Source organism: Tamandua tetradactyla, chromosome 18 (assembly GCF_023851605.1).
Source record: "Tamandua tetradactyla isolate mTamTet1 chromosome 18, mTamTet1.pri, whole genome shotgun sequence".
NCBI classification, from domain to species: Eukaryota; Metazoa; Chordata; class Mammalia; order Pilosa; family Myrmecophagidae; genus Tamandua; species Tamandua tetradactyla.
The window spans coordinates 47,537,652-47,560,179 of record NC_135344.1 but is presented as its reverse complement, the minus strand read 5'-3'; the positions used below and the strand labels follow the sequence as shown (position 1 = coordinate 47,560,179).

At 37.5% G+C, this 22,528-nt stretch overlaps 1 protein-coding gene across 3 annotated transcripts in view; it reads left to right on the top strand.

The window, feature by feature from the left end:
- Window positions 1-11,703, top strand: part of GALNT1 (polypeptide N-acetylgalactosaminyltransferase 1) — a 174,220-nt gene extending 162,517 nt beyond the window's left edge. For all 3 annotated transcript variants that reach the window (XM_077135619.1, XM_077135621.1, XM_077135620.1), the window contains exons 11-13: window positions 5,191-5,289; window positions 5,786-5,920; window positions 9,506-11,703. In XM_077135619.1, the coding sequence (XP_076991734.1) occupies window positions 5,191-5,289; window positions 5,786-5,920; window positions 9,506-9,652 (381 nt within the window). In that variant the 3' untranslated portion in view covers window positions 9,653-11,703. The remainder of the gene's footprint in view (window positions 1-5,190; window positions 5,290-5,785; window positions 5,921-9,505) is intronic.
- The last annotated feature ends 10,825 nt before the right edge of the window (window positions 11,704-22,528 follow it).

Sequence of the window (22,528 nt, the reverse complement as noted above, 5' to 3'; positions counted from 1 at the left end):
CAGTAAACCTGAGAGAGATCTTTATTCTTATTTTACAGATGAGAAAATGAAGTTGTTAAAACAACATTTCCCAATTACTGTGTTCTAAACAATACTGATATTTGCTGTCCCTCAAGGTCCTTGATTTTAAAAGGTCAGAGGAGGGAGGAGTGGAATTTGTGACCAAATTTGTTTGGGAAATACTGCTTTTTATATCTTACATCCTTCTGAACCACTATTCCCACCCCTACCAAGAGTCACTGTTACTAAGAAGCTTTGAAAAGTCCTTCAATAAAGAAAGCCATTTAAGCTTGTTTAACCTGGTATTTTCCAAATGTATTTGAACACAGAGATCCTATTTTAATGGTACATGTGCTTGCAAGATACTGCTCTTGAGATCACAGTTTTGGGACTTGTTGGTTTAGAGTAAATAACCTGCCCAAAGTTTTATGGCTACTCATGGTAGAGTCAGAAATCAGACCCCAGGTCTGCATGTCTCCACGGCCTAACCTTTCACCACTACTCATTCTGCCCTCCAGACTCTTGAACATGAATAGATTTCCCCAGACCACCATAATTCAGATACTGTTATGATTCATCTAGACAGCTTCCTGTTTCTAACAGTCCTTACCTTTGTGGCATTCTCCCAGTCTGTACCTGGTTCCTTAGATTGCCTTCTCTTGGCTTACTGACATGTCTGTCTGTGTAAGTAAGGAACGATGTGTTACCTAATCAGTCATAAAGAAATCTTTAAAAAGAACTTTTGCCTACTAGCCTTCTCCTTTACAGTCCATTAGAACCCCTAGGACTTCTGTTAATTCCCAGAAAGTACAACTTGAGGCACTGTCCATGTGACTTCACAGAGTGCCTGAGGATGTGATAACTCAAGTTCATTAGCACACTTGGCATAGTTTCCCATTATAAACAAGTAGCTCATCACAAACAGTGAAAAACTTTATCCTATGGGTCAGCATCTAGATCTGTGCATCCAAAATACGGAAACCACAAGCCATATTTAAGTGAAATTAAAAATTCAGTTCCTCAGTCACACTAGCCACATTTAGAGTGCTCAGTAGCCACCTGTGACCGACTAGCAGTTACTGTACTGGACAGCAGAGATATAGAACATTTCCATCATCACAGGTCAAATAGCCTTGTTTTAGTAGACATGTGTGTGTGACCCTAGGAATCCCCCTATATTTTACATGGTTCTGATTGTTTCCCTCTTCCCTAGGGAACAGTTTCCTCACGGTCCCAGACGTTGTACTTAAGTCCTTTGCCCCAGAAGGACAGCTTGGCTAATCTCCCACAGCATTCTGTAGGAGAGTTCCGTGAGCGGTCTTCTGCATGCAGGACAAGTTGTGGGATGATGAGTCCCTCAGGACACCACCAGACAGATTGGGTCAGACATACGTGTGCATAAGAGTTACTGTGCTCTTTGTGAAACTAGTACCAGAGGACTGCACTGGGAACACCTGGGAAATTTCTGGTATTCTTGCAGCAGTGGGGACAACCAATTCAATAGGCTGAGCCCTCATTGTTAGGGTTTGCCCCTGTGAAATTTCTTCCTGCAAAGAAGAAGCTAATCCTACTTATAATTATGCCTAACAGTCATCCCCAGAGAACCTCTTTTGTTGCTTAGATGTGGCCTCTCTCTCTAAGCGAACTCAGCAGGTGAACTCACTGCCTCCCCTGCTACGTAGGACATGACTCCCAGGGATATAAGTCTCCCTGGCAACATGGGACAGGACACCCAGGATGAGCCGGGACCCAGCATTGTAGGACTGAGAAAGCTTCTTGACCAAAAGGAGAAAGAGATAATGAGACAAAATCAAGTTTCAGTGGCTGAGAGATTTCAGACAGAGTTAAAGAGGTATTCTGGAGGTTATTCTATGCATCGTGTAGATATCTCTTTCTAGTTTATGGTGTATTGGAGCAGCTAGAGGGAAGTACCTGAAACTATTAAACTGTGTTCCAGTAGCCTTGATTCTTGAAGACAATCGTATAACATTATACTTTTACAGTGTGACCTTCTGATTGTGAAAACCTTGTGTCTGATGCTCCTTTTATCCAGGGTATGGACAGATGAGTAAAAATGTATGGATAAAAAATAAATAATAGGGGTAAATTGGGTAGATGGAAATACTAGTGGTCAGTGAGAGGGAGGGGTAAGGGATATGGGAGGTATGAGTTTTTTCTTTTTCCTTTTTTTTTCTCTGGAGTGATGTAAGTATTCTAAAAATGATCATGGTGATAAATACATAACTATGTGATGATATTGTGACCCATTGATTTTGTACTTTGGATGGACTGTATGTGTGTGAAGATATCTCAGTAAAAATATTTTTTTAAAAAAGACATTCCCAGATAGATAAAATCTGAGAGAGTTCACCACCACTAGACCAGCATTACAAGAGGTGCTAAAGAAAGTTCTGTAGGCTAACAGGAAAGGACACTAGACAATAGGTTGAAGCTGCATGAAGAAATAAAAAACTTTATTTTAAAACAGGTAAATATAAATGCCAGTACTATTGTACTTTTGGTTTGTAATTCCACTTCTTACATCCTACAGGTTCTAAAAGTAAAATGTATAAAAAGTAATGGTAAGTCAGTGGTTTTGAACTCCGTGTATAAACATGTAATTTGTAGCAAGGACCACATAAAGGTAGGGGGACAAAGGGGTATAGGAGCATAGTTTGTGTATACTATTGAAGTTAAGTTGCTATCAAAGCAAATGAGGTTACTATAGACTTAGAATGTTAAATTTAAGCCCCATGGTAACCACAAAGAAAACATCCGAGATCATGCACGTTCATGGAGACAGAAAGTAAGATACAGGCTGCCAGGGATGGGGGGCAAGAGAATGGCAAGTTAATGCATAATGGGTATAGGGTTTCTGTATGGAGAGATGGGAACATTTTAGTAATGGAAATTGATGAGGGTACCATAATATCGTGAATGTCATTAATCCCATTGAATGGAGTAGTTGAGACGTTTTATCTGGTATTCATATGCCCATAATTGTAAAAAGGATAAGAAAAAGCAACTAAAGAGACAATGACAATTACATGCAGTACAGGATCATGAATAGGATCTAACAAGGGAGGAGAAAAACCTCAAAGGGACATTATTAGGTCATCTGAAAAACTTGAAATATAGACTTTAAGCTTTATATCAGTATTAAATTTCCTGAGCTGGATAACAGCACTTAAGTGATTACATAAGTGTTCAAGGAGCATGATGTATACACTCTACACTTAAATGTGCAGAAAATTGATGGATGGATGGATAAAGAGAGATAAGGAATGATAGGGCAAGTGTGGCAGAATGCTCAAATTGGTGTGTTTGGGTATCTGGGAGAGGATGGGGGTTGTTGGAGTTCTCTGTATAGGGTTTATATTATTTTTGTAGTTGTCTTGTAAGTTTGAAAGTATTTCAAAATAGAAGGTTGGAAAAAAGTACAAGGAAGGTATTGTTTTATGTGAATAAATGAGATAAAGCCTCATCTTGTTACAATCTGAACTAAATTCTTTATCAGATAAGATAGCCATGATCATCAGATATTAGTTGGTCACCCACTGGAATATAGAAAGTTATGTTTTTATCAAATTTGTATTTAACTATAAAATCAGTGTATGAAGTAATAGGTTCCTGAATCAAAATAATGGATTTAAAAGATGATATAAATTGTGGTAAAATGATTTCTCGGCACTGATGTTTATATGTTGTTGGACCAGAGAGAAAATGGACCTGGTATTTCCAGCTTGAATAATTGGACAAGTTGTGGGATTATAAATAAAAGCGATTTCAGGAGTTACAGAGGAATTTTTGGAAGAATGATAATGCGTTTTATGTAGCAATTCTCAAGGTAGGAGGTAGGGTGGCAGAGGCATAATAAAATGTTGAGATAAGGAACTATTAGCCTTAAAAAGTTTTGTATAAACTGAGTTTTAGGTTTTGATAGAGTAGCATATGAAGATGACTAGCTATCAGGTGACAATGCAGATTATCTGCTATTTTTGAGCCTCTAAAGTACTGGACTCTGAATTTGTTGTGTTGTTGTGTAGACGTATACAAATCTCTGCATAGAAGTGACATCATCCACCAGTTAGGAAACTGAAGGTTTGAGTAACTTGGGTTAAAAACCCAGATGTTTCTTATGCCCAAGCTCAGTTCTTATTCCTGGCCTGGGAAAATTGTAGTTTTTCATGCCTCTGCCCCTATATCTTTATAAGAAAAAATTGATCTGGACTTACTAATGCCTTATTAAAATATTGGAATATATCCAGGCCATTCTTTTGTTTATAAAAGTAAATGATCTGGGGTGCACAGGTGGTTCAGTGGTAGAATGCTTGCCTTGCATGCTGGAGACCCAGGTTCGATTCCCAGACCATGCACCCCCCGCAAAAAAAAAAAAAAAAAAAAGTAAGTGATCTATTTGTGGTTTTAACTTTTTCCCTACATTACCACACAAATTAGCTACATTTTTTTCTTGACTATATATGACCAATGCCATCTGCAGTCTGTTACACTCTGGCTCACCTGCTAACAATATCATCCATTGGAATGGATTTAAGACTCAAATGTCTGTTAATTTACCATATGCTTTTAAACTGCAGTAGTTCAGAAGAAACAAAATATTCAGGGGCATTGTTTGAAATATTCTCCCTAAAACTGAGGACTGATTTAAATTCCTTTTATCTAATCAACAAATATCTAACAACAGTGTGCTTGTGCCATACAATGCTTATGCTTCCAGTTAAGCCAAGCTCAAAGCTCTTTGACTAGAAAATATCCCAATTAAGTTTCCTAAGAAATCATCAGTCATTCCCAAAAGCAGTGTCCCTAATCTTGTTGTTAACCATGTCCACAGAGAGTTGTGAAGTTGCTTTAAGTTTTTAGGCAAAGTCGAGTTTATTGAACAAAATACGAATCCTAGAACTACAGCTTCGAAAAATGAAAGCAATAATTTAAAGAACACCCCCCCACACACACTCTAAAACACAGGCATTTACTAAAAGCAGTTAGTAAGACTTGTAGACCAATGAATTTTAGATAGCCAGAACAGTGATTTTTATTCCCCAAGGTACAGCTTTTACCTGGGGAGTTTGAGATTGTTGTGTAAAGTTTAGATTTATTTGTGATGTGTGTATGTGTCTGTCTAGTTAACCTCTCTCACACCTGATATTTTCATTTTTCATTGCCCCATAGATACGTAATATGGAAACAAATCAATGTCTGGATAACATGGCAAGAAAAGAGAATGAAAAAGTTGGAATATTTAACTGTCATGGTATGGGAGGTAATCAGGTAAGTATCAGTAAAATTTAAAAGGGATACTGTTCAGATTTGCTTTTATCTTTTGCCCTTTTTGTTTTATCACATCATTCAGGAAATAGTTTCCTGCCTTTAAAAAGAAAATAATAAAGACCTTTAGGTGAAGGGAGCATTTAATCTAATTATTTTTAATGAAAAATTTATAAAAGGCCCTTTGTGAGAATATTTACATAGCAGAGCACAAGACGTATTTTGCCCTTTTTAGTCAGATAGGTGATGACAACTCTTGTCAGTGTACTCAGTGTATTCAAGGTCATTTTCACTTTCTTTTGTAAACTTAGTGGTAGCTTTTCTGAGTTGTTTTATTCAGAGAATAAACATTTACAAAGTTTTATTTCTCCATTACTTTAATAAAGTTCAAAAATCATCTTTCTCAAAATAGTTTGAGATTTATGCCAGATTATTGGGCTATAAAATGCTAATTTGTTTTTACTGTGAACGCTTATATATGTGCATTTTTGTTTTTGAGGTTTTTTCTTATACTGCCAACAAAGAAATTAGAACAGATGACCTTTGCTTGGATGTTTCCAAACTTAATGGCCCAGTCACGATGCTCAAATGCCACCACCTAAAAGGCAACCAATTGTGGGAGTATGACTCAGTGGTAAGTTACCTGGTTGCCTGTAGGAATAAAATTATGAGTATCGTGGGTATATTTATGTACTTCATGACTAAAGAAATGAATTCTTGTGGAGTATGACTGTGGATCAAACTGTTTTAAAAATTGACTGATGGAAAAGTAATGTAAATAAAATAAGCATATTCTATATTTCCTAGTATTTAAATTAGTCTTACAAAATCACAGGTGCCATCATAGTTCTTGTTAATAAGTAGCCACTTTTCCTTCTGCATGTCCTCAAGTTCTACCATTAGCATGGGAGGAATGGAGCCATAAGTGCACTTTTTAAATAAATGAATTAAACACTTAGGTGACAGGTGGGTTTTAATTAATAAAATTCTCTGACATGAATTATCGTGATTCATATAAAACAGAAATTTTCATATTTGTATTTTTGTTTTCCTCGGGGGCCTACATATGTTATGCCCACATAAGTACTAGTTCAGTAGAAGCATCTCCAATAAACCTCTCTTCCTCTTTATCTCTAGCTAATATCTCAAATTGTACCTGCGACTATACAGTCTTGAATTAGCACCAGCATCTTTAGTATCTCTTTCTCTCGTTCTTTTGCTTCTGTTTATAAGCACAACCAGTTTTCTTCCTCATCTTAGGAAAAACTTTATTTCCTGCTTTACTTTTTACATGCCATCTGACACTTCTGCTTTGTGGAGTGGGGTGTGAAAGGCGTGCACACGTGTCTCTGGCTCTTCAACACTAGCTCTCGCCTTGGCCTGACGCCGTAAGGAAACTGCTCCTGAATGCGAAGCCAGGCACTTCCCAGTCTCTGTTTTTCCTTAACTTCTCTGTAGCATTATACTATTACTAAGCTGGTGATCCTCTTATCCCTTGACTTTAGGTGCACTAAAATTTATCTTCTCTTAGCTTTCTCTCTGTTCACTTTGTCTGCTTGGCTCCCTCTGCCTCCTCGTTCTACTACTTAAATGAAGGTGTTGTCCAAAGTTATGACTTTAGCTGTTTTTTCTCCCTATACTGTGTCATATACAAACCCTGATCTACTTTAGTCATCAGCCTGCTGTTCCCTGACCATACCTTGTAGTTTCCCACCTCACATCTAAAATCATACTGTTCCCTCTGCCTAACAAATTGTATCCATTCTTAAGAGCTCTGCTTTGACATTACTTTCATGAATCCCAGCCAGAAATAAGCTCTCTCTGTCCTAACTTACTTATAATCCTCTCTGACCCGTGCTGTATTTGTACTTTGTAGTTTTTTTATCTACCAGCCTTTTCTCCGATTTCTTTAACAATGTGTTGTTTTCTCTAACAATCTATTGTTAGATCTTAGAGAGTAGAGATTATGTTTTATGGTTCCTGGGTTTCCCTTCACAGTCAAACTATAGTAAAAAATAATATTAAATATAGTATACTAATACTCATTGAATGTGACCTTGGAAATGGCCTGAATATTCTGTTCCAGGGTTTCCCAGAGCAGGCAATATTGCCATTTCAAGTGTGACCACCCCACACAGTATAGGATGTATAGTGTCACTGCTCCAGACAGTAAATGCCAATAATATCCCACAGTCATTGGGACAACCAGAAAAAAAAAAAAGAAAGAAATTAAAGCTTGCCACTTTTAAGTTCATTGGAAAATGACAGTATATTAGGCAGTGCTAAATGTACTTATATAGAACTTAAAGAGGGGCTTATTTTTCTTACATAATAATTCTGGAGGTTGGTAGCTTCTATGTGGATTCAGTGGCACAGTGATATCAGAGCTAATATCTCTGCAATTCTTTTGACTTTTCCTTGTGACCACAAGAGAGCTGCTGCAGCTCTTACTATCAAATCCCACCTCAAAGCAGAAAGAAAGGAGAGGGTTACACAACCATCTGTGTTGCTCTTTATCAGGAAAGCAAAAACTTTTCCTGGAGTCCCCTTATCAATCTCTGCTTATGTTTCATAAGCCTCACCTTTGTCCCATAGTGACCCCAGCTGCAAGGGAGGTTGGGAAAGCAAGCACTTGCTTTTCCAGCCTTTATGGCATGAGGTGGCAAGGTGGAAGAGTTTGGGAATGGCTCTTGGGCAGCCAACCTGCAGAGTCTACCACAACAAGTTTTCCAAAAGTAAATGATAAGAAATTAAGAAGCTAGAGATGGTTTGGGTGAGGAAGGGCTAGTTGAGTGTCAAGCTTTAAAACTTCTAGATCCCTTTGCTAGGTTAATACTTTGATGAGAGACCAAACTTTTTTTTTCCCTGAGGTAAAACTTTAATATCACATGCTGGATTCTTTCATAAATAGACTCTAAGATAGAGTTCAGGGTTCAAGATGTCTTTTTAGGGAGCATCCTTTGGATTCGTACCTGTGAAAGTAAAAGGGAGACGGCAGAATTGTGCAGACAGAGAAATTGAGCTACAATCAGGCCCGACAGTTTAAGCCACCTGCATAGGGAGCTCTGGAGCCCAGCGGCAGTCAGAGTTGCCCTGCCTCTGTCAGCCTAAACCATAGCAATCTGGGAAAGTAGCAGAATATTTATCTTAGTTCCTATAAGATAAACCTAAAATCATGAAATCTTAGAGCCCTAGAAATAAAATCCAGGACTTAATTTAGAGTTGTAGAAACTGAACCCCAGAATAGAAATGAATTATCCCAGGTCGCTGAGCAGATGAATGGCAAAACTACATCGTCACATGGTCGTCTTCTCCCTGTGTGTCTCTGTCCAGATCTCCCGCTGCTTTCTCTTACAGAGACAGTCTTTGGATTAGGGCGCACCCCAGCCCAGCGTGGCCGCATTTTAGCTTGATTATATTCACGGGTACCGGAAGTTAGAACTATAGCATATCCTGGGGGGTGGGGGGGAGTCACAGTTCAACCCACAGCAGTCATCTTGCTCCAAGCCCAGTTTCTGTTTCACTGCACCCAGTGCCTTTCTCCCTGCTCTCTTATGCTGTCTTTAAATACATCAGGTTTTCTTTTCATTGTAATTTAAAAAATTTTTATTGTAGCATATATGCAACATAAAATTTCCTATTTTAACCACTTTTCAGGTATACAGTTCAGTGGTATTAATTACATTCACACTGTTGTGCTACTGTCACCACCTCCATTGCCAAAACTATTCTATCACCCCAAACAAACTCTCTGTGCTCCTTAAGCATTATCTCCACAGCCTGTCCTCCCTCATCCTGTCACCCCCTGGCCTGCCCTTAATAACCTCTAATCTACTTTCTGTCTCTATGAATTCACATATTCTGGGTATTCCATGTAAGTGAAATCATAGAAGACTTTTTGTGTCTGGCTTATTTCACGCAATATTACGTCTTCGAGGTTCATCCATACTGCAGCATGTATCAGAACTTCATTCTTTTTTGTGGCTGAATAGTATTTCATTGTGTGCATACACCACATTTTGTTTATTCATCTATCTGATAATGGAAACATAGGTTGCTTCTACCTTTAGGCTTTCTCTTTTGTATTTTAAATAATTCATGTTACAAAGGAGGAAGTCACCTTTCTACGAAGAAGAATTTAATAATCACCAAATGCTAGTTGGAGCTTTTGTGTTTTTTTTCCCATTTTCATGTTGAGAGGTTTTTCTTTCTCTTTCAGAAGTTAACCCTGCAGCATGTGAACAGTAATCAGTGCCTGGACAGAGCCACGGAAGAGGACAGCCAGGTGCCCAGCATCCGAGACTGCAGTGGAAGCCGGTCCCAGCAGTGGCTTCTTAGAAACGTCACCCTTCCAGAAATATTCTGAGACCAAATTTTCAAAAAGAAAAAAAGAAAAAAAATAAGGATTGACTGGGCTACCTCAGCATACATTTCTGCCACATTCTTAAGTAGCAAAAAAGGAAAAGTGCTTTCCTGCTCTGCAGGATGTAAGGTTTATCAGCCATTAAAACTTAGACTCCTCTAGCTTTTCACTAGCTGTGAACCAGCCTTCCTGTCCCAGGACGTGAAACTACATACTAGTGAGACTGTGCACACTGATGTTTACAAGATTGAAAGAGTCTTTCATCAAGAGTCATTGTAAAGAATATTCAAACAATGAAACAGTCAACAAAATGTGCTTTCTGGAGAGCTGCACTTTTTATGGTTTGCTTGCACATCAGTAATTTCTGCTGAATGTGCTATCATGATGAAGAGATTTCCAAGATTTTTTTTTTCCTGATTAGAACTGGTAGCCAGTATATTAATATTGATATAAAAATAAAAGAACTGGAACCAGACTCAAAATCATGAAAACAACATTTTTACAACAATTTAAAAAACTATATTAAACAGGGTTTAAAGAAAATAAAATCAGAACTATGAGAAGTACAATTTGTTATAGTATAGTATCAAATTTCTATATAGATTTTATACCTCAGTGGGGAAAAATAACTGATTCCAATGACATTCATTTTGTTTTCATCTGTGATAGTCATGGATGCTTTTTTTTCCTTGGGGTGCTGAAATTGGGCTGGAAAAAAAATGGCTCTTTGAGAATAGTTTTAATTTCTTTCTACAGTTTTTTTAAATTTTTTATTTGGTCTGTGGGCTGTTGAAATTATAATTTTTTATGGCCTTCGGAAAAATGGAAGTTTAACATAATGTCTGGTCTCAACTGAAGAAGTTAGATATCTCAGTTGCTCTTGGGTCAACTGGCTTGTAGACTTTTACACTCAAAAAAATTTATTAAATTTTCAACTTCTTAACTTGATTCATTTGATTATGCTTAATACCCAAGATTCATACTACTGTACTACAGATTTGTTTTCCACAAGCAATAAATCTTCAGTTCTTTGTTTATGATTCCACTCAATGAAAAGTCTACAGAAATGATTTATTTGGGTATTTGGAGATGATATATTTGATGGTTTTTTGGGAAACCTTTTACACTCCATACTCAGATGTGCTTCATTGTCAAGTGCATATTTAGATTAGATTCTTGAATTGTAATGTTGATCTGCTGCTTTTTTTTTAATAAAATTTGACTGAAAATGTTTAATTGGCATTTCTTAATGAGTTAGCCAAAGAAGTGCAGCTGTTACTCCGTTATTACTTGTCCTGCATTTCTTCCCTAAATTCCATGTAAGTTAAATCAGTTTTCTTTTTCTCTGATTTTTAATCCCACAGAACAACCTGAGTATCAATTAGAAGTTAATCTTTTAATCTTATAAAAAGAAAACCTCAGTGTGACATTTTTCTTGATATGTAAACCAGTCCATTGACAAAGTGCATATTTTTTCTTTCCTATTTGTAAGAATATATTTAATAGTCTTCTTTTCTTTGATTATCAGAGACTCTCACTGCAGGCAGTGCTATTTCTTGTGCCTAAGAATGTTTCTGAAAGTCACATCACTAATGATAACTTGCCAAATTGAGTATTCACAAAGTTTCTTGTATTCTGTTCAAGTTAAGTGACATCAAGGACATGTAGATGCTTTAGAGAGAGGATATAATACAGAATGCATAAACTCTGCCCCCAGGAAATTTGAAGTGAAGCAGGTACTACGTGGAATTTTTATTCCTACTCCATGAGCTGTGTTAGTTCTATCTTCACTAGGCCTAATGCTTCAGTAAACCCGATGTCTAATCAATAAATTATTTTAGATTTTTGTACTCTAGTTTAGTTTGGACTTATTCCTTACTGTAAGAAGACTTGACAGCAATGTGATTTAAGGTTTCATTTTTTGTTTTTTAAATGGGGAATATGAGTGGTTTAATTCATGCATACTTTTAGAGCCTGATAGATAATTCCATTGCCTTTATTTTTCTAATTAAAGAGTTCTTAAAAACTTTGAAAATATAAAACATTCCTGAATAGTTGTGCCTTATATTGGTCTTATTTGAAGGTAAAAAGCTAGTCCTTGTAGCCATTTGTAGACAAGACAGTATGCTAATCACTTCTAAATCAAGTTGAAAAGAAAAGAATGAATGAGAAAGAAAGGATGAAAAGATGGGATTATTGTTTAACCAAGGAGTGATACTCAAATGTGACAGTAAAGGATAATTTGAATCTTACAAAGCTGACCATACCTTCACACTACCCCAACCGCATTCTGTTTTAATATGTCTGTCTTTCTATTCTCATTGGCATTCTTGAGAAATTGTACTTTTTTCTACATTCAACTGGAAGACAAACTTTCCGTTCTGTAAGAATTTGGTTCTCTCCTCAAAGCCAGTCTTCATCTTCCAAGAAGTATACCAAGAGCTAATTTAACTCCAGAGTTAAATTCCTTCAGAAGAGAATGAAATTCAAAAGGTAGTGTTTCTGAGTTGATTATATGAGATGATATCCAAAAAGTAAATAACTTTTTGCTCCGTTTGAAAAATTCCATGTTTTCAATTATATGACACTTCTTCCAGTCTCTGATTTCTTGAAGATTACCAGCAAGTGTTTGCTTGATAAATTCTGTGTCAGTAAATCTACTAGAACTAATAGTTTTGCAGAATATGAGGTAAAGGTACTAAAGTCAATTGTATGTCTACACACTAGCAACAAACGATTGAAAATTAAATTTTAAAAGATATCATTTACAATCACACTAAAGAAATTTTTATACCTGGGAAGAAAGTTAAAAGATATGGGAGACTTCTACTCAACAGAACATTCTTGAGAGAAAAAACACCTTAATAAATGAAGAGATAATCTGTATACCCATAGATTGAAAGACTCCATAATATTAAAAAGTCAGTTTCTACAAATTGCTCTGCAGATTCAGCAAAATCAAAATCTCATCAAGTCTTCTCGTAGAAATGGCAAATGCATAGAAATACAACAGATCTAGAATGGCTAAGATAATCTATAAGAAGAAAAAGTTGGAGACTTAAACTACCCAATTTCAAGACTTGTTCTAAAGTTATAGTAGTGATGAGAGTGTGATACTAGAGTTAGGATCAATACATGATCAAAGGATAGAACAGAGTCCACAGATAGACCCACGTATATATATATGGTCATTTGCTTTCAGCAAAAGCACCTAACAGTTCAGTGGAAGAAGAAATCAATGGATATCTGAATGAGAAAAAAATCTGAGCCTGGATGCCTTCTTATCACCATGCAGTTTATTCACAATAGATCATAGATATAAGTGTGAAAGGCCAAGTAATAGAACTTCTAGAAGAAAACACAGAGTGCTTTCATGATCGTAGAGTAAAAAAGGTATCTTTGCTTTAGGACACAAAGGGCATTAACCATAAAAGAAAAAAATCTAAGTTTCATCAAAATTAATTTCTCATCAAAAAGGTAATGTTAAAATGAATAAATAAGCCACAGATGGGAAATCAAGGACTCTTGGAACCCGTGGGAAAAGCAAGCCAATATAAAAATGATATATAGGATTATATAAATAGCTTGACTAGGCATTTCACAAATGATATCCAAATAGCCAATTAGCATAGGGAAAAGTATTCAACACAAGCCATAAGGGAATGCAAAATGCAACCACAAGGAAACACTAGTACCCACCCCCAGAAGGATGGGAATGTGGAGCAGCTGGTGGGAGTGTAGACTGGTACAGTCATCTTGGGAAACAGCCAATTTCTTATGAAGGCAAACACACATCTACCCTATGACTAAACAGATGCACTTCTAGAGGTAAAATGAGTGCCTGTCCCACAATAAGATTCATAGAGGAATATTCATAGCAGCTTTATTTATAACACCCCCAAACTGGACACTACCCAAATACCCATCAATAAGTTAATGGATAATCAAGTAGTGGTATATTTATACAATGGAGCACTATCTGCAGTTTTAAAAAAGAACAAATTGCTGATATAACAATAGGGGTATATCTTTGAAAACGTTGACCAAAGGAAAAGTAGACACAAAAGAGTATATAGATAATCTGGAAAGGGGCATGAGAGAACTTTCTGGAATGATGGAAGCATTCGCTGTCTATCTTGATTTAGGTAATGGTAACTCATGCCTAGACACTACTTTTAAATTATTGCACTGTACGTAAATTATACCTCAGTAAAGTGCTGTGAAAAAAATAAAGAAATTTACACTTCTGACATCAAGGTTTTCTAAAAAGCCTTCCACTGCTACAAAATATCCGAAGTCTAAATAAATTGCAACAAACTTTACTTTTAAATGGAAGACCAAGCTCACAAGAAAATAAAATCCTTCAGGGTCAGAAAAGAAATGAAAAACAATGCATGAACTCAAACCGCAATAGAAACTATTAGATATGAAAGCTGTTTCTGTCCTGGGAACAAAATGTAATTACTCAGTTTGGAGAATGGGATCTTAGGCCTTGGGCCTGAGCAGAATTAGGGAATTAAACTGAAGACCCTTCCATAAAGTTGGGATATTCAAGGAGTTATACCTACAAGTGAAAGGGTGAGTTAGGAAAAAAGTCTGCCTTCCTGTGAAAGAAACCAAAAGAACCTAACAGATTACCCCTTTTCTAGGTAGTAAATAATGATAATGAGGATGCCACGTGCTTTCTCGTAGAGGTTTAAAACTACAGTCAAAAAATCCACAGATGACAATAATGAGTCTAGATTTATAGCACTTGTTGGAAACCATTAGAATAAAATGTCCTCAGTCAAGACCGCTGTACTCTCCTGCAAATTCAATTCAAATACAGAGTCACTATCAAAATGAGGAAATGAGCCACCAAGTGTAATTTAAGAGAAAAACAAATTTAATTCTGGTTTCCAGTAATATGAAAGTAGCTTGTATAATCCTCCTGTAATATCTTAGACCTGGAACAAGAAAGAACATTTTTTTGTAAGCCCTGGAGAGTGATTTGCAAAAGAGAAAATTTAGGTGACATGATAAACAGGAACCTCACTGGTAGAATCGCATTTATATGGCTTTTTCCCAGACAGCCCACCCCAACACACGCCATACTGGAGTTAAAGTTCATGGAAAAAGTGACAGTTTTATTAAGCCAAGGGACTGGAGGTCTTATTTGGAAGCAAATAGAGTGGCTGAAAATTGAAGGAGGAAATCACGGACAGAAGGGAGCCACAAAAAGGGGAACTCCAAATTTGCCTACAAACTTTTATCAAATACTAGGCTGACAAATTGAGCGTATGCAGGATAAGACTCAAGCCCAGTGGGAGACAACAACCAGAAGGCAGAAAGATTTGAGCAAAGATTTCAACAGCTTCCCAGCACTGAGAACACAGAGGTTGCAGCTCAAATTCTTTCAATTTGGAAGAGTTGTATAAACACTTAGAACTTTACATTGAAACACAAGAAGGGTCATGCTTAGGAGTAAATACTGTGTTTTGTGTGTCTTGGGGCTATTCCTAGGACCAAGGGTAAAACAGAAATAGATCAAATCTAACAAAACCTGAAGCCAGGCCTCTGCAAGATCAAGTTGGTTTGCCAGTTAATTTAACTCCCTGTTTAAACAGAACTCAAGTCGTATAAGGTAGAAAACAGAATCCAGAGCCTTTTCAACGCCTCAATCATAATGTCTAATATACAATTAAAAATTAATATACAGATAAAGAAACAAGAAAGTGACTTTATTTTCTTAAAAAAAAAAAGTTTTAAAAGAATAAAAACAAGCCCACTTGTGACCTACATGTTGGAATTAGGGACCAGGTTTTCAAAATAATTAGGTTTTAAATATATACAGAAAAATGATGTAATAAACAAAAAGTGGGAAATTTCAGAAGAGATCTGGAAAATAGGTAGAAATCCTATAATTGAAAAGTAAAATATCTGAAATCAATCCATTGAGCAGGAAGACAGCGGGATAGGATAGGTCTAGTTCACCACTGCTCCAAGGAACAGCTAGAGAAGGGATGGGAAGGTGACTGGGATGGTGATTCCAGGGTGTAAGTGAACTCAGAAGGTCTTCTACACCACATATGGAGGCCCTGGTTTCAAAAGCTGAAGAAGGAGACTAAGAGAACTGGAGACCGTCAGCTGGTGCAAACAGCCTAACACGTCTCTTTCCAGACGAAGGCCCGGAACCCTCAGGAGTGCACGGACAGGGAGACGGGCACTAGGAAGTAAGCCAAGCAATGTGTCCTTGAACCCACTGCCCCCGACCCTTGACTCCCCCCACACCCCATGCACCTGAACCCCATCACCTGCCCCCCACATACAGCATTCCAAGCGCCCAGGCCCCGAGCCCCCTCCACACTCCCTGCCCCGAGTATGCATAGGCCTCCCCCAGCCCATCCCACTTCTCCTGCGCAAACACACAGCCATACCTCCCTGCTGCTGGGTGCCCATGCATTTGTGCACCAACCTCTTGACACCTCCATCCCAACCCCCTGCCCCACACATGTGCACCTTTGCCCCACAGCCCCAGGACAAATGCCTGCCCCCACACCTGGCAGGTGCTCACGTGCGCATTGGTGCTGCTTAGTCTCCGCACTGCACACGTGCACGCCGACCTAAACTGTGCCCCCACCTTGCACCTGTGCACCTGCACCAGGACACCCACCTGACATCACCCGCATCCTGCAGCTCCCATGACCTGTGCCCCAACTCTACACATTCCACATCACACATTCCAGGCCCCCTGGTTCCCTGCCCTGAGGAAGGACACTCCCATGCCCTGATCTCCCAATGCCCAGATCTCTTACCACCTACTCTACACCCTAATACCAATGACTCCCACACTCCACATGCCGGCACACATCCTGCCAGCATCCCCCCACCCAGGCATTCGCACCACCCTCCCATCCACCTTCCTCCTCACCCCGCCCCACGCCCTACCTCTGTGTCCACCACACCACACCCTGCTCCTGTGCTCACTCTGCCCCCACGGCCCCCACACTGCACCTCCCTAACCCTGCGCCTCACACCCCATGCTCACAGACATGAGCGAAGCATCACCAGCCTGTGCCTATACCTGTACTGCAGCCCATCACCACACTGTCGTGCCCCACCCCATGCCCCCATCCTCCTCCACATCCATCCCTCAAATACAGGGCTTTAGACTACGGAGGGAAATCAACTTCCAAAGTAACCCTATCAAGACATTTATGTGCCCCGAAGGCAACAGACACTAAGCCTATCAAGATGCAAACATATATAATCCAGCCTAATGACCAAAATTAAAACACCGGAAGAGACACAAACTTTGGAAAAACTAATCAAAGATATTCATATAACTCTGCTAAATAAAATAATGGGATGACTAATGACATAAAGGAGATCAAGAAAACACTAGAAGAACATAAAGAAAAATTTGAAGGAATGAATAGAAAAGTAACAGATATCACAGAGATTAAGATGCTTTAGACCAAATCAAAAATATACTAGAAACAACAGCAGATTTGAAGAGGCAGAAGAAAGAATAAGCGAAGTAGAAGACAGGACAACTGATTTTGAACATAAAAAAGAACAACTGGCAAAAAAGATGGAAAATTTTGAATTGGATCTCAGGAAAATGAGGGACAAAACAAAGCTCACAAATATAAGAATCATTGGTGTCCCAGAAGGAGAAGAGAAGAGTAAAGGGCTAGGTAGATTAGTTGAGAATATAATGGGGGAAAATAGCCAACCCTATAAAGGACACAAATACTCAAATCAAAGAAGCCCAATGAACTCCAAATAGAATAAATCCAAATGGGCCTTCCCCAAAGATACATACAAATCAGTCTGACAAATTTTGAAGAGAAACAAAAAATTCTGAAAGCAGCAAGAGAAAAAAATCTACTACATATAAGGGAAACCACATAAGACTGTTTGGACTATACAAGTGGCACTATGGAGGCAAGTAGGCAGAGATGTGATATACTTAAGATCCTGAAAGAGAAAGATTTCCAGCCAAGAATTCAGTACTCAGCCAAATTATTCTTCAAACTGAGGGAGAGATTAAAATTTTCACAGAGAAAGGCTGAGAGAGTATATCAACAAGAGATCAGCTCTACAAGAAATACTAAAGGGAGTTTTGTTGGCTGAAAAAAAAATAGACAGGAAAGGGAGGTCTGGAGGAGGGCTAGAATTGAAGAGTACCAGTAAGGGCAACTTAAATGATAAAAAGAGAAAGAGGTAAAAGAATAGATAGATCTGACAAATAAAATCCAAAGGATAAGATGGTGGATTCAAGAAGTGCCTTTACAGTAGTAACTTTGAATGTTAATGGACTAACCTTAACCAATTAAAAGACACAGATTGGCAGAAAGGATTAAGAAATATAATCTAACTATATGCTGCTTATAAGAGATTCATCTTTGACACAGGATACAAATAGATTGAAAGTGAAAGGATGAATAAAGTTGTTCCACGCAAATTGTAATCAAAAGAAAGCAGGAGTAGTTACATGAATATCGGACAAAATAGACTAAATGTAAAGACATCACAGGAAACAAAGAAGGACACTATATGTTAATAAAAGGGACAATTCACCAAGAAGTAATAGCAATCATAAATGTTTATGCTCCCAATCAAGGAGCTCCAAAGTACATGAGACAAACACTGGTAAAACGGAAGGGAGCGATAGATGTTTCAACAATAGTAGTAGGAGACTTCAATACACCACTCTCCTCTATACACAGAACAACCAGACGGAGGATCAGCAAGGAAATATAGAAGTTAAACAATTTGATAAATGAGTTAGACCTAACAGACATATATAGTTCACTACATCCCCAAAATTTAGTGGGTTAAAAAAAACCCACTGAATCCCAGGATATACATTCTTCTTTAGTGATTCTCCAGGATCGATCATATGCTGGGGCACAAAACTGGTCTTTATAAATATAAAAACATTGAAATTATTCAGAGTACTTTCTCTGAACATATGGAATGAAGCTGGAAATCCATAACCACCAAAGAATGAGAACATACACAAATATGTGGAGATTAAATAACACACTCTTAAACAGCTAGTGGGTCAGAGAACAAATTGCTAGAGTCATCAGTAGCTATCTAGAGACAAATAAAAATGAGAATACAACATATCAAAACTTATGGAATGCAGTGAAGGCTGTGCTGAGAGGGAAATTTATTGCCCTAAATGCCTATATTAAAAAAGAAGAAAGAGCAAAAATCAAGGACTTAACTGTGCACCCAGAAGAACTTGAGAAAGAACAGCAAACTAAACCCAAAGCAAACAAGAGAAATGACAAAGATTAAGGCAGAGTTGAATGGGAGAACAAAAGAACAATAGAAAGAATTAATAAAACCAAAAGTTGCTTCTTTAAGAAAATCAATAAAATAGTTAGACCACTAGCAAGGTTGATAAAGACAGGATGCAAATAAACAAAATCAGAAATGAAAGGGGAGTTGTTACCACAGACCCTGAAGAAATTTTTTAAAAATTATAAGAGGATACTATGAACAACTATATGCCAATAACCTAGACAACTTAGATGAAATGAACAAATATCCTGAAGAGACACGAACAAGCTACACTGACTCAAGAAATAGAACAGCTCAACAAACCAATCACAAGTAAAGAGATTTAATCAGTCACCAAAAATCTTCCTACAAAGAAAAGCCCAGGGCCATGGCTTCACAGGGGAATTTTATCAAATATTCCAAAAAGAACTAACACCAATCCTTCTTAAACTTTTCCCAAAAAATTGATGAAAAAGGAACACTACCTAACTCATTTTATGAAGCTAACATCACTTTAATACCAAAACCGGGTAAAGATGCTACAATAAAGGAAAACTACAGAACAATCTCCCTTATGAACATAAATGCAAAAATTCTCAACAAAATACTAGCAAATCGAATCCAACAATACAAAAAAGAATTATTGTATTATAATTATTGTATTGCAATTAATGTAATACAGCAACTTAACAAATCGAAAGGAAAAAAAATCACATGATCATCTCGATTGATCCTGAAAAAGCGTTCTACAAAATTCAACATCCTTCTCTGATAAAAACACTTCAAAAGATAGGACTCAAAGGTAACTTTCTCAGTATGATAAAAGGCATATATGAAAAACCCATAGCCAGCATCTTACTCAATGGAGAGAGTCTGAGAGCTTTTTTTTCTTTTTTGTGTCTGTTATTTTTTTACAAAAAAAGAAAGAAAAAAAGTTGATTGTGGTGATAAAAAAAATATTTAAGCCTTCTAGCCTCCTATATTCTGGAGCAGCAAGAAGGGTCGATGGAATATTATGCAGTAGTAAGATGAAATGACGTCCTGAATGAAGCACATGACAAGATGAATGAGCCTTGAGGACATAATGCTGAGTGAGATAAGCAGAAGCAAAAGAATAAATACTGTATGACTCCACTTTTATGAGTATGGTAAAGGTAAAATCAGAGGCTTATAATACAGAATATAGGGGACATAGAGATACACAGAAGCTTGAGATGGGTGAACAGTTAGCTAACGAGGTTGAACTTAATTGTAACAGAATTGATAGAAGTGAAGACAGTTCACTAGTTGATCTATAAGTAATATTACCATATTGAAGGTGAACATGATTGAAAAGGGTTATATAGACTCATGCCCCACTGATTAACACTAGAAATATAAATAAGTTCTTGCATCAACTACTGCAAAGTTATGAATCTTGTACAAAACGTATAATTTTGTGATATGGGGGAAAACTGCTATTGCATGCTATGGGCTGTGTTTACAGGAAAGCATCCACAGTATCACAGCAAGACGAGTTAGGGGGAGGTTTGGATTTTCTGTTTGGTGAGAGCGTGTTTGTTGGTTATCTTTCTCTTGGGAACAATGAAATTATCTAAAATTGAGAGTGTTGATGGACTCTTGATTTTGGACATTATACATGAGGCCCAGTAGATGGAGGTGGCTGAAAGATGCACTGACTGGAAAGTAGATTGGTGAACAATATTGTACACATATGATCGAACGTTGTGCTGCTGCAGAAAGAAACGAGGTGGTGAGACATGCAACGTTGTGAATAAACCTGTAAGACCTTTGGCAAGGCAAAATAAGCCAAAAACAACAGATCAAATGTTATATGATCTCATTTAGAAAACACTTATATGAAAATTGGGGACTAGATTGTAAGCTCTTATAGCAGTCACATTTAGCCAAGTGTGGTAACTGTTATTTCTGGATTTTGAGAGCCTGTTTTATATATGTATAACCTTCTATTTAGAGATAAGAGCAAAACCAATCAGGTAGGGATTAAAGTAATTCAGAATACAGGGGTAAGGAAGAAATTGTATTTTAGAACGTCACCTACTTTTTTTGCAAAAAGAAGAAAGGTTTGTTTTGTTCAAAACCTAAATTTTCTGTAGCAAATAATCTAATTCAATCTGTCTGGATAGATCTAAACACAGGGAGCTCAGAATAAGAATGAAAGCCTTTAATACTGAATACCTTAATGTAATGCCTGGATATACCCCAGGGTATATAAGGCAGATAATCAAAAAGTATTGGCAAAGTCTCTAGAGGAATGGGAGAAAAAATACGGAACTGTTAAACTTTTCCACCTGGGAAAACCCAGATAATGTGTTGAACATTGGGGAAACCCAAATCAATGGGTCAGGCTCTTGATCTTGGGGCTTGCTCTTGTGAAACTTATGTATGTAGCAGAGAAGCTTAGTCTCCCTACAGGTATGCCTAAGAGTCACCTCTGGAGGACCTCTTTTGTTGCTCAGATATAGCCTTTCCTTTTAAGTCCCACTCTGTAAGTTAAATCATTGCCCTCCCCCCTATGTGAGACATGATATCCAGGGATGAAAGTCTCCCTGGCAGTGTGAGCGATGAACCCCAGGGATGAGCCTGACCTTGGCACCCTGGGATCAACAATGCCATCCTGATCAAAAGGGGGAAAAGAAATGTAACAAATAAGGTATCAGTGGCTGAGAGAGTACAAGTAGAGTTGAGAGGCTACACTGGAGGTCACTCTTATGCAAGCTTCGTTAAGACATTGCTACCTATCATAACTTGCCAAACCCCAACCAAAACCACTCCTGCCAATCGTAAAGAATACCTAGGGCATTATATAAGATTCTACAAAAGTTCCATGCGCTAGGATAACTCTGGAAACCTACAACCTCCAGAAGGGTCCCTGAACCAGATAAGTCCAGAAATGCAGGGGGGCCAACCTCTCCAGAACATCAACTAGTTCCATCCCCTATCCCATATTATTGACAGCCCCCTCCAACATAAAAAATTAGAATGAGCATAGTTTAAATATCCCTAAAGAGCGAGAGAAAGATCAAAGTTGGTGGAGTTATACAGAGAAGGTGGGGTTTAACAAATGAGTCTTAGTGCTGAATCGTTATATTGATATTTCTTAACATCTCCAGTACCTTAGAGAAGCTAGAAGTAAAAACCTAAAATTGTGGAAGTGTAACCCATACTAAACTCTGAAATCTGTTCTACAACTAATTGTTGTGATGTGCTTTGAAATTTATTCTTTTTTGCATATATGATATTTTTCGAAAAGAAAAAAGAGAAGGAATTGTCTAATAGAGAAGATAGGATTTAACAAATGAGTATGACTGCTGAATCATTATATTGATATTTCTTTTGTCTCCAGTGTCTTGGAGCAGCTAGAAGAAGAAATGAAAAATTATGAAACTGCAACCCATATGAAACTTTAAAGTCTATTCTATAACTACTTGTTAAATGTACTTGGAATTTTATTGCTTTTTTGTATATATGTTATATTTCACAATTTTAAAAAACATTTAAAAATCCATTGAACAGGAGTAACAGGAGATTGGATACAACAAAAGAAAGAACTTGTGAATGTGAACACAGATCTATAAA